The 13,353-nt window shown below is 41.7% G+C and overlaps 2 protein-coding genes across 2 annotated transcripts; both read right to left on the bottom strand.

The window, feature by feature from the left end:
* Nucleotides 1–3,249: 3,249 nt before the first annotated feature.
* LOC135497060 (uncharacterized) lies at nucleotides 3,250–4,728 on the bottom strand. Its single transcript, XM_064786744.1, has one exon. It carries the CDS (start codon nucleotides 4,726–4,728, stop codon nucleotides 3,250–3,252), a length of 1,479 nt encoding a protein of 492 aa, XP_064642814.1.
* A 3,232-nt stretch (nucleotides 4,729–7,960) lies between these two features.
* LOC135497063 (uncharacterized) lies at nucleotides 7,961–8,950 on the bottom strand. Its single transcript, XM_064786758.1, has one exon. It carries the CDS (start codon nucleotides 8,948–8,950, stop codon nucleotides 7,961–7,963), a length of 990 nt encoding a protein of 329 aa, XP_064642828.1.
* Between the last annotated feature and the right edge of the window lie 4,403 nt (nucleotides 8,951–13,353).

The raw sequence follows: 13,353 nt of genomic DNA on the forward strand, positions 1-13,353 counted from the left end.
TTGACCGCTCTGGACGGGTTTTCCGTTACAATGGGAAAGGCGTGATATTTCAGTCAGATTTATGATTTTTCTTTTTTTCTGCAATTGGTTGATGGAAACTATTTACATGTATATAGAATAGGAGGTAATGTTGCCCGTAATAATAACAATCGTCCTTTCAAGAGCTTGGGACCAAAATAATGAGGAGTTATTTTCAATGGTCAGTTTGTTTATCTTGATTATATAATTTGATACATTAAACTGGTGCTGTAAATATCATCACTGTTATGTTTTAATAACAGTGATACAAAGAACAGCATGAGTTTATAAACTGCCCTTTCTTAAAAGGAAATTCGGCTTTTGGCCTTCCTGAAGTTCCCAATTCTCAGTCTTCTTTATCAAGTCATCTATCAGGAACTACTACAACAATAGGCGAGTAAAATTATATGGCATTGTTATTCTCTGGTTTCGAAAATCTAGTAGCCAAATTAGTAAATTTAGATATCCTGAAACGAAAAATTGGTATTACCTGTATCACCCAATACCGGTATTTTAAACCAGTTTTCCTCCGCCTACAATTCCATGTTGCTTTGTTTGATGGGAAAACCCAGTGGCAGACATGATCTATGACGGAGAATGCCTGGCACTCCTGATCAATCGCGCATGTTAACCCGCACTGGAGGATAGAATCAGCCCGCTGTATCCTGGATTTCGGTTTATCAACGTATCTGCTGTATGTCAGCACAAAAATAATTACTCGTACAAGCGCAGTTACACTGCCAACCATTTTCTTTAATTCAATCAATCACCAAGGTGCGACTTCCGAATGAGCAGGACACATACTAGTAATTCTACTTAGCAGTGGAAATGGAAAGCACGGAACCACAAACCAAAGGCGAATCTCTAACCCTGAAACGGCGTGGCTTTCAAGAAACCAACATTCCTAATGTAAACCGAGGGTACTAGTACTAGGTGTTCATTTCGATCATATGATTTTTAGAGTCCATTGGCACTGGAAAAAAGAAAGCAGTTTTTTAAGCTAGTATATGAACTCCATAAAATTTGGGCAATTAATTATTGGTCTTATACATTGCTAACATAGCCTACATTTTATAGCGTGTTGTGAAGTCCCGGATCATCTTCTTTCGGGGTACATTCATGAGGATGCATCCCCCCTAAAAAAAGAAGAAAAAAGCAAACATCACTCGGTCTTGTGAAGAACAAACTGCAAACGCATGAAATACGGATAAGAAATGGAGAAAAAGCTGATGAAGTCATTCATAATTCGTAACGAACGATGTGCACAACCAGGCGTCGTTGGGATGCAAAAACGACCTGAAAACCAGTCTACAAAACATAAGTCCGATGCCAGATCTAGCCAAAGTGAATACGTGTAACACTATCCGTGACTACTTCGTTCTTGCAAAGTTCTTAGTCTTGCAGAGGTATAACGGCTGAAATTGAGTCACAAATTGCGTCATGCTAGTAGATATTCTATTAAGCTGATTTTGGCGTGTCCTACTAGTTTCAGTTGATTTGTAAGATCTGGACATAACGCCGAGGTCGTAACATAACGGCAAGAATGGGAACGGCATCAGGTATCCTGAGGAAATCATGTATTGGGGCAGCTCAAAAAACAACACAAACGTAGAAATACCTTTGATTATAGAGATTTACTGAAAACACAAATAAAGACAAGTAAATACAAGTACAACATCAACATGTGAAATAATAGCCAAGAGGTACAGAAAATAAACACTAGAAAGACCAAAGACCAGAGAAAAGAAAAAGACCTAACGTCTCCTATACGTTTTTACGATAAATTCCCCCACCACATCTAAAGTACATTATTGTTTGTAAACAAACCAGGTGGCAAAAAGCCAGAGCTAGGAATTCTCAAAGATTTGCATGATAATGAGGGAAATCCCAAGGAAAACGCCCATGTAAATTAACATATAAAGGGACCACATGCTCTGCAGGACTGCCTGAGAACATGGCACTGGAAAGGGGTTTAGGGCTGCACAGAGAGGCACAAGAATCCTTCCTGCAGACCGTTTATACATAAATCATATTAAAAGAAGGGTTCTATACATATTATTTAAGCTTACCAAGCGATTTGTGTGCTGATAAGGGGAGCTACCCCAAGGAAAATCATAACTTGAAACTGGTAAAACTAGAAATGAATGAGTTAGAAGAAAGCAAAATGGTGGAGATCTAAAAAGGAGGCTAAAAAGGGTTCACCAGAGCAAAGGGGTTCACACAAGTAACAAACAGGGCTCATTAAAAAGGGTTTACAAGGCGGAAACTTAAACTCCAGAGAAACAAGGAAAATGGCCACAACGAGTTAGCGTTCGCTTCTCCGGCGCCGCACACAAACCCCTGAGACAATATACCCCGCACTGGCTGAACTTCTAACACTAAAGATAGTGTGCCTAATCAAAGCGTCGCTGGCATTTGATTCTAGGAATTTCATGAACACTGTCTCAACGATATCAAAACTCGAATTTCCATTCGTTGTTATATCTTCCTGACGAAACGGACTGAAAGACTGTATTCTCCGAGGTGCGAAATATGATTTTCGAGTGTCATTTACATTCGTTCGAACCATTAGATGTAAAGTACTGGAACCGAGGTTGACACTTAAATCTCGGAAGCTGACCTAAACTGACGTCACCTGATTCAAACTTTGATTTTTGAATGACAAGTGAATTTCAAATGAAAAATGCCAATATTGTCATATCATATACTGAAGAAGGTTAATTGGAAAATATCTGATAAGGTACCTTCTGAAGAAGAAAGGTGTTATATACACGTCGGACAAATACTTATGTATTATCATATCGCTTCGTTTATTCGTTATCTTCTTTCGTTTTTTTACGCTACAGACGATTTGATGCAACTTTCACAAAACATAAAACATTTTCCGATCGTGCAGAAATTCGTTGGTCCCGATTCCGCATGGGACGTGGTGACGAAAACGACCAAAGACAGGATGTGACATTCACTAACACAACATCCCAGGGGACTTCATTTGACAGGCATGTCAACAACAGAAAGTCCAAAGAGTCAGTTCATCTGAACTACACTCAAGAGTCTGAAATTGTCTGTCAGAGTGTTTGTTACCTAAACATAGAGTCACAATACACAGTAAATCTGGTCATACTTGATCAGCGCTTCGAATAAAATGTGAAAAGACTTTTAACTCAGTGACCATTACTCCACTGACACTAACTTAAAATCAATGATCAAATAAAACATCAAATCAACAAATCAACAAATAAACACAAATTTAGACCTCCTGGAACTTTCCCACCTAATGGCACTATTACTGTAATCTCTAGCAAATACTACTTCACTGGAGTGAAAGAACCACACAATTTCAGAGGTCAGTGTCGTGTAGAAGGCAGGGGTAAACGGTCGGACCCTGCAGAATGGCAGATCAGCCATCAACGTTTGAACTGCTTCAGCATTGTTCTTGATGTATATTTTACAGTCTTTGATAATGCGACGGGCGAGCTTCATGTCACCTACAATCCAGTACCATGTACGGATTTCAGTGACAGTACGCAATTGTCCACCATGAAGAGCATGACGATGCTTCTCGCGGGCTATGATGAGAGAAATGTGACTTTTCCTCGGTAACAAGTATGGATGGCGCATGTCGTAAGAGACTGGAGCTTTATCAATGCGGCAACCAACGCGGTACACCTGCTCTTTCTCATCGAAGATTGGATTCAGTTTCCGGATATTGTGATCATCAAAGTCTAGATCTCGCTGAGCATATCGGATCCAGTATATCTCGGCGTCCCTGATCCTTTGGAGCGACGGAAATTTTGCGATTGTGGTCAGTAACTGCTTCAGTCTCTGCTTTTTTGGCAGGTCTTTCAAAGACAAGGTTCGTGCGGTCACCATTGCGAGATGTGTCCAACTAGAAAAGTCGGTGGGATTCATGATGGGTTCTTTTGGAAATCCTCTGGTAATTTTGACAGCAAGTACTTTGGCATTCCTAACATGAAACCTTTTGAGTTCATCATCATCAGAATCCAACTTGATGTTCTGCGGTGTAGTAGGCCAATGCGAAGGTGGTTGGCAGAGGTAGACTGGACCATCGATAACTTTTTGCATGTTCTCAGCATTAACCCCGCGCGACACAAGATCAATCACATTTTCATCCGTCGGCATATGGACTATGTCCGTGAAGGGGTTAAAGTCAGACGTAATCTCTCCAACTCGACACGCAACATAGAATCGGAACGACTTTGATTGACCTCGTAGCCAAGCGAGTAAAGTAACGCTATCAGTCCACAACTTGGTTGATTGAGTGTTTATTCGAAGCGCATCGCGCACTGTGATTGTCAAGCAGCAGAGCGACAACAATGCTTGTAGTTCTTTCCTTGGAATGCTGCACTGTTTTAGAGGGGTTAACCTTGCACAGGAGCAAACAAATGACAGTTCACCTTCCAGCGTTTCTGGGTGTTCAAATCTCAGCCACACTCCCATTCCCATAGCATCCTCAGAAGCGTCGCTAAGTCCATGAAGTGAGACATTAGGGAGTGGCTGTCCACGGTATTTCTCGGGAATCAGGCAACGATAAATTTTGATATTGACAACATCCTGCAAATCGCGTTCAATTAACTTGAGTTCAGTATACAAGTCACTTCCTGGATTGATTGGCGTGTCCCAATCAAGCTCAAATCTCCAAAGCTTCTGATGTAGGATCTTTGGCCTGACAATGATTCCCGATAGCATGCCAAATACGTCATAATAGGATGCGGTTTTCGCGAAAATAGAGCGCTTTGTCGGCAACAGTTCTTTGTTTTCTGGGTACGTCCTTGACGCTAAGAGTGTCCCTATCTAGATTACAAACCATACCCAGAAGTATTAAGGTAGCAGGAAGGGTTGGGCGTTTGTGGTTTCTGAGTCTGAGGGGGTTGGTGTCTGTTGACTGTGCTTTAAGAGAGACTAGGCATGGCGCCAGTCTCTCTTAAAGCACAGTCAACAGGCATTTGGTCTCAGTATTTGGGTTTTGATTGCCATGACTGTACCCCTGTAAAAGTCAGAGGAGGAGAAGTTTGGAATGATGAAAGCATTGAAGAAGAAGAAATGTTATTATTGAGGAAAGCAAAATTTATTATGAGACGAGAAGGCAGTGTCCTGACTTGATTATTTTGAAAATGGCAGTCTGAACACATTAAAAGGTGGAACATGGCATTTTATCGACTTTGAAGTGTTCAGCAGTTAAAGGGAGACTATAGGCAGCAGCTAGGTAGGCAAGATAAAGTCATACAAATTTGCCAATAGGGGTCAGTCATATCTCTAGGCATGGCGCCAGTCTCCCTTAAAGCACAGTCAAGAGGCATTTGGTCTTAGTATTTGGGTAAGTACAGAATCAAGGCAGCTCAGAGAGCAATGATTGAACGATGCTGTGGACAAGTCCAAGGATACTGCATCAGTCACGACCAACTTCTCATCAGAAAGCGTCACCACCAGCATATTCAATGTTCAGTTCCAACCTGTACCAGTCCAATGCACGCCTGTCATGGTCAGCAGTGGTCAGCTTAGCGCGATATGGAACATTCTTCCGAAACTCAAGCGAGGGAAGTCTGCTCATTAGCCTATCTCGCGCACTGTTCCTTCTTGTCAAACATCGTAGTGAAATCGTGGTACAGTGGGGCGTCCTCGAGGATTGCAGCTGGTCGGACAGACGTGAGGTGGAATGTGGGCGGCTGCACTTCTTCGTTGATCTGCGATGGCAGATAGCACAGTTGTTGCGTTGCATGACAGCTGAAAGTGAATGTGATATCATAGAACTGAGGCGTTTGCAATGAGACTATAGGTGAAGTAGAAGCAAGGAGTGAAATGGGCCATCTTCCAGTGACTAATATACAGAGTAAGGACACTGGGTGTTGTTAGATTCAGCATTGAATGTATTCCTCGTACAAGCGTGAATAGTGTGGACATACAGTGAGAGGTGAGAGACCCCTATTGACTACTTCTTGTAACTTTATCTTGGATATTATATTAGTATTGAACTTCTAGCCGTGGAATATGAAGAAATTGAAGTTGTAGGCATGGAATATGAAAAATTATTCAACGGTGAAAGACATTATTCCATGAGGCTTTGCCGTGATCGCAAAGGACGCGACGCGATTGGTTCACATGCTAATGAGGTATGATAATGATAATTACCTCTATAATGCTACTTGGATAGCGACTGTGTTGTTGATTGCAACAGTGGTCTATGTCAATGTGTGCCTGTAATGTCAATGAAGTATGATGAGGTGATGACGATAGTGCAATTATTAAATATTGGGAAGAGATCATACTACAACATAGGTCTTGTTTTTGACAGATGACTGTGCTACATTCCCATTCGGTCTTGTTAGAGTCAGCGCTGCATGTATTCCTTGTACAAGCTTGAATAGTTGTGACGACTTTGAGGGGTGAGAGACCCCTATCGGCTACTTCGGCTAACTTTATCTTGCCTACCTAGCTGCTAGCAATAGTGCCCCTTTATCAAGACTGAAACCCACTGTGCGGGGCTAAGAAATTACCTTTATAATCCTAGTTGGATAACCACTAGATGATTTGAAGAGTGCTCTGTGGATGTGTGCCTGTAATGTCAATGAAAGTATGATGAGGTGATGACGATAGTGGAATGACGAAATACTGGAAAGAGATCTATTCCTAGAAGAACATATGTCCTGTTTTGACTAGGTGGCGCATTTTAGAATCAGCAGTGAGCACTGTGTGTAACATGGTGGAGGCAGCGGAGATAATAACTGTGTCGAAAATATTGTTATAGGGCCTTCCCTAGGCCCATGGGGTTAAATTTACAATCCACGATTGAAAAGACGTAGTTTGATCGCATTCAACTATAAATCCATTGAACAGTTGTGTTCCTTTTGTCAACCGATGACCTTTTGTTGGGCCATGATCGGGGATTGTAAACTGTAAATGTATTATGGACTGGGAGACGGGGAAACACAACTGAAATAGACCAAAACAAGTGATTTTGGGGCTTTGGTTTAGACGCATGCCTCACATGCGCCATGCGGGATTATACGGTTCATGTGAACTTGTTGACATCTACATGATCTAGTGCTGTTATTGGTCATGGTACATGGTAGGCCTAATCATCATGGCTATATGTTTCAGGAAAAGCTCGGAGTAAAATGAACTGCCGATGAATAATGATGTTGTTCATGTTTACCATGTTTACTAGTACATAGCCATAGGGTATGCACTGGCCAGTGCACTTTCTGCACGTCGTCATGGTCATGTACGTGATACCTTGCATATTTTGTTTTTTGAATGCGCATGCTTTTTGGGCAAAATCACTTGTACCAACACTAATGAATAATGTCTTCTTATCCCTATGACTCCATACCCAGTGAGGGCATTGTCCCATTCCCATCAAATGGTAACTTATTGTACCGTATTAGGGTGGAAGTTGGGGAGCAGATACCTACCGTTGCACGCCTGTCATAATCAGCAGTGATGAGCTTAGCGCGATATGGAACATTCTTCAGAAACTCAAGCGAGGGAAGTCTGCTCATTAGCATATCTCGCGCACTGCTCCTTCTTGTCAAACATCGTAGTGAAATCGTAATGGAAAACGTCTGGCTTTGCGCCAGACGTTGAGACTAATAAGTGAAGAACTAATAGGTAAAGAACTTCTACTTGCGCGAGACTGCTCTGATAAAATTATCATTGCAGAGACTACGGTGACGTACACATATATTTTTTACAATCAAAAATGCCCTCAAAAGACGACATGGAATGATTATTTTATTGATATTTCCTACTATATACCTTCCAATTATCACTTTATACAAATAGATCGGCGTTAGGTCGCATGCTTTTCTTTCCTGGTGACACTATAAAGCAAAATAGTTGCAACCCCGTAAATGCGCTATAAGTCCAATAATAAGTGACGGTGACCCGTTATAAATGTTTCGCCAGCTTCGCTTTTTTGCCGCTACGCGGCGCGTTGGGCCCTTGCGTCAAGGGCTGTTGCATTACCATCATGTGGGATGAACTCAGGGTCGCAGATTTGTCGTTCGTTAGATAACCATTTCCGTATCAGAAGATTTCCTTCTCGTAAAGCTCCAGTGAGATCGGTTTTCAACTGTCCAACATCGCTATTGGACCTCAGGCTGTCCTTCAGATCATCGATATAAAACTGTTTCTTGATAACACGGTCGATTTCAGAATGCGCATGCTTATTTGCAATGTGCCTTAGCGCAAACACAGCAGCTGCGGGTGACGGTTTGTCCCCAAATGTGACAGTTTGTAGTTCATACACTTTGATTTCTTCATCCGGTGTACTACGGAAAAGATAGCGGTGGTATCGAGCGTCGTCTTTAGAAAGCTTGAAACTCTGAAACATTTTTGAAATGTCCGCAATGACGCCAACTTCGTTTTCCCGGAAACGTAACCCGATATCGAAAATGCTAGAGTTCACCGAGTTTCCCTTTGCAAGGTAATCATTTAACGAATGACCTTGGTAACGAGATTTGTCGTCAAGTACCACACGCACTGGAGTGGTGGTCGAATCTTTGACAACAGCAAAATGTGGAAGAAACCACATTCCCTTTTTGTCAGCATGATCTTGGTCCAATTCGGATTGTGGTACGAGACGTGCAACACCGCGATTCAGCTGATCATCCATCTGTTTGATGTACACTTCCCACTCGCGTGGTTTCAATTTGAATTGTTTCTCAAGATTCAGGAGACGTTTTTTGGCGTAATCGTAGTTGTTGGGCAAGGCGGTCGGCGGTTTTCGCCAAGGGAGCGAAACTTTGTACGTGCCATCGTTCAATTGAGACAAGCTATCTTTCATGAACTCAGTAGCATGTTTGTCTTCACGCTCAGCGGCACATCTACAGTATTTTGGCACAAGAGGACTACTTGCAATGCCAAGAAATTCTTCCAGCTCACTAGATGGCGTTATGAGAGTAAAGTTCATGCTTGCATCCAAGTTTGACGGACCGGATCCTAACCCCCCCCTGGATGTACCATCCCAGGGGATATCGTGCTGCGACTGGCTCTCCATCATTCACACCGGTAACTTTGGTATCAGGTGTCAAAATGTCACTGTTATCTACCCCCAGCAATACATCGATAACTGGAGATGAGGCTTCACAAATGTTAACGTCACGCAAATGGCGGTATGTATTCAGCGCTTCTTTACGGATGACCGGAACATCGCCACAAGGTTTTTTCATCTCCATCAAGTCAAGTTTGCGGCCATCGAGACTCTGAATTTCATAATCAAGAACTCGCAATTTGCGATGGAGAACTTCCCCACCAGCAGTTGTAATCTTGTACGTTTGAGAACAATCAGAGTCGCTAACTGGGACAATACCCTCTCGGATGATTGATCCTTGACTTCCAAAGTCAAGCAGTATACGAACCAAGTGGTGTTTTTTATTACCACTCTTTAGGTATGCCATGACGGTAGGCAAAACACAGACAATGTTATTGTTGCTTTCTTTTTTGGTCTCTGAATCAGTAGTAAAGGCGGACATGTTCTGATTTTAAGCTTTGAAGTATGGTGCGGTTGGGTTCAATACCGTAGTTTTAAGTTCAAAATGGCGATATCCGTCCGTACTGTACACTTAAGGACATATTGATGAAAAATGAGTGTCAATGCCACACACAGGCACTGCGCATGGGCGAAAGTGTTGGCCTTTTTGCGGATTGAACGGCGGTTTTCCTGACACACAATCATCATGGCCGCATCGGTGGCAGATTCCATGAGCATTCATGATATCGAATTTCTCCCTTTGCGGAAGTGATCTGAATTTGTTACATCCCTTTATAAAGTGATTCGACGTTTGAGGATGAAGTGGGCATTTTCTCTTCCCTTGAACATGTTGATGATTGTTGGCAGTGGGACTAGGAGGTGACACAACGGCATGGTTGAAAGCTTTAGAACTAGATTGTGACGTTGTCTTCGATGATGATGAATCTGAAAGGCCTTGGCGGGTGGTCCTGAGGGGGTGCGGGCGGTCTTGCCTTCCTAAGTACCTTCAACATGTCATGCAACCATTCTTGTAGACCTAAAATAGTATCCTTTGCCTTTCCTTCCTGGACAGCTTTCAGATAAGCGACATGGTGTTCTTCGGAAAGTTTGCATCGGAGTTGTGTCAACATGACCCGACCGTTCAGGTCAGATGTCATGCCTAGTGCTTCAAAATGGGTGGAAAAGTTCTGCAAATGTTCAACAAATCGAGCCATATGACCAACATTTATGTGTCCCTTATACTGTGATAGGTTTCGACTTTCTCAAGATCTGTTATGAGCAGGTCAATAAGACGATCTTTGTCGCCATACTCATTGTCTAAGATAGACCAGGCCCTTTTGATGCACTTACAGTTTTTGAAATTTTGCTTCTCTCGTTGGCGTTCCATAGATTCGACAAGCTGATACAATTGTTCATCTGGTTCAAGTGTCTTAGTGAAATACCCGAATTGCTCACGAAACTGACGATAATCACGAAGATTTATACCAGTAAACGTAGGAAACTTTAACTTTGCCATCCTGGAAGACAGAGTTTTTGTCAGTGAAGGTACGACAACACGGGCAGGATCCAGAGGAGGCGTAGCTTTGGTTTTGCAGCTGCAAGTTCCTCAGCCTTTCGTTGAAGCTTGTGAATTCTCGGAACAACGTTGTCGCTTATTTCGTCGATATAAGCAGTTTCAGAGTCCTCTATAGCAGTCTCTGATATTTCCTGATCCTCAGGCGAGCTGTAATCATCAGGATCCAACTCGTCAACACACAAATTTATTACTACATTGTTTATTGTTCTAATGGTGTCAAGACGTTCCTGCAGTTTGCGACTATGATCATCGAAAACTTTCTCAGGAAGTCCATCAGGTTTAGAAAGCAAAGATTCTGCCTCTTTTATCAGACCAGTCAGAGTTCTTTTCACGTTTCCCCTGGCCTTTTTGGCCTCTTTGGCGGTTTTGGGATCCGTAGTAGCCATAGTTTTTGATACAAGGACGTTTCAGATGCTTTCTAACAGTTTCTTAAGCGCTTAGATGTTCGTCGAATTTTTGATGAAATGGCGTTCCATATACTTTGCGTCTGACCAACGTGCGTCTGGGACTATAATCTACGTTACACCACTTCCTGACCAAACAGGGTGGCCCGTTGAATATCGTTCAGATTAGGCAAAGTACATGCACAAGGATCGGAAATGCTGTTATATACACGTCGGACAAATACTTATGTATTATCATATCGCTTCGTTTATTTCGTTATCTTTCGTTTATTTACGCTACAGACGATTTGATGCAACTTTCACAAAACATAAAACATTTTCCGATCGCGCAGAAATCCGTTCGTCCCGATTCCGCACGGGCCGTGGTGACGAAAACGACCAAAGACAGGATGTGACATTCACTAACACAACAAAAGGCGAAAATTTTCTATTGATTAATATTTTTCAAAACAAACCTTTTAACTTACATTTTTTTACATATTATTTCTCTTCTTTTATGATGAGGACAGTCCAACGCGATCTAACGAGGATTCAAGAACTTTCAAGAACTCGTAGCTCTACAAATATACAGTGTTGTGTGCATTCCGATGCAATGTATAACCTTACCAAACGTTATAGACAGTTTGAGTTTATTTTGCGAGTGAAATGCCGCTCATGGATGAAGGGACGTTGGTCTGTATGTTACAAGTGAATCGTTTATTCAAAAAAAATAGTTAAATTACTTTAAAGTGATGGTGTCAATACATCTTCCTCTTTTCGTCGTTTTGCAATAATAGGCAGGTTTCGCCACCCATACGAACGCCGAAGTACTGCGTATGATTTCCTGTGGTGCCATCATGAAGTCATATGTGCGAATTCATTCACACGACACGTACTAAATCGGTGTTCATACTTAACGGCACAGGCACTCAGAGAACCTTTGATAAAATACATTTGCATACTCTGTATTTTGTCATTCGTAGCACTTCGTATTCCGCTTTTCCCGATGCAGCGAAATGGCAGAATTGCCCATTGATAGTTGCTGTCCTACTATTGATATTGATCCGTCAGAAAACATGATAATTATTGTTAAAATACGTGTTAGAGGGGATGCTGTATCGATTGCTTAAGAACAAAAGAAGGCAATGGATCGACTCGGCACGAAGTATTATCAGGGTGGAACAAAAAACCGGACCAGTAATGTTAAGAGAGATAGATGTATGATAATAATACACGCCAATATATCACTTTAATTTCTTCGGTTTATCATCAAGTAGGAATAGAAGTGCATTCTAACATATCTCGTTTGCCAATTTTGACGCTGTAGCATATTCTTTCAAATTTGATATTTCAATATCAATCCCATTTAAATATCAAATAAGAATGCATTTAATAGAAATTTAAGAATGTATTTTGACACCAACCTGATGATAAACCGATGAAATTTGAGTGATATGTTGGCGTTGATGACTCGCATTTTAGATGCACATTCCAAAGATGATTAACCTTTTCCCAAAATCGAATAGTCTGAAGGCGCAGATACCTAATAGAAGGTCAATGTTAGGTAAATAAGATCAGTATTTTACCGGCTATCTGTCAAATAATGCAGCGTAAGAACGATGAAAGGTTTGAGTTTCAGACGAGAAATGTCGCTTGGATCTCGCGATCACGCCTTATAGGAGGTCAATGTCAGGTAAATAAGACCAGTATTTAACCAGATATCTATTAACTACTACAGCGTTGTAACAATAAAACGTGTTCTTTGAGTTTCAGGCGAGAAATCTCGCTTGGGTCTTGCAGTCACGCCGAGTTCGAGAAGAGTTCGAGACTAACACCTCCTTGTCCCCTGATGAGTAACGCCAATAATAAATGCAATATCAAAATTTCTGGTACTGAACAATTTCAAAGAAGTGACAAGCGTCTTTAAACCAAGGAGATAGGTTAGTGCAAAGACGAATATATTGCTATTAATTGTAAACCGAAGATAACGAAATGTTGAATTATAGCGGCCATGACTACTCCTGAAGTTGTTATACGGTAGCAACAATTGTTGGCGGTTGCGTCCATCTAAACTAAATGCAAATGCTCGTAGGTCACGAGCCTGCCACCACAGGGCGCCATCCTGGCAAATACCGATTACCCCGTCCTCATATTCGCCTGCAATATTCACGAGATTATTTATGAAGAAATTATGCTTCAATGTGACGTCACTATGTGTCTGATAGCAGCTATACTCACAAAGCACTTCAGCTTCAAGTGGTAGTGTCACTTGGAATTACAAACTGGAAATAGTTCTTCGATACTAAAACCACAGCTTTGCAAAGTTGTAAGGGCTGTCTAATGCACTGTTTGCCTGTTTTGACAGAAAATATCAAACGTTTAGC

The sequence above is a fragment of the Lineus longissimus genome, chromosome 1, assembly GCF_910592395.1.
Source record: "Lineus longissimus chromosome 1, tnLinLong1.2, whole genome shotgun sequence".
NCBI lineage: Eukaryota > Metazoa > Nemertea > Pilidiophora > Heteronemertea > Lineidae > Lineus > Lineus longissimus.

Excerpts from the sequence above, each read along its gene's own strand:
- LOC135497063 (XM_064786758.1), bottom strand. The coding sequence starts at position 8,950 with ATGAACTTTACTCTCATAACGCCATCTAGTGAGCTGGAAGAATTTCTT.
- LOC135497060 (XM_064786744.1), bottom strand. The coding sequence starts at position 4,728 with ATGCTATCGGGAATCATTGTCAGGCCAAAGATCCTACATCAGAAGCTT.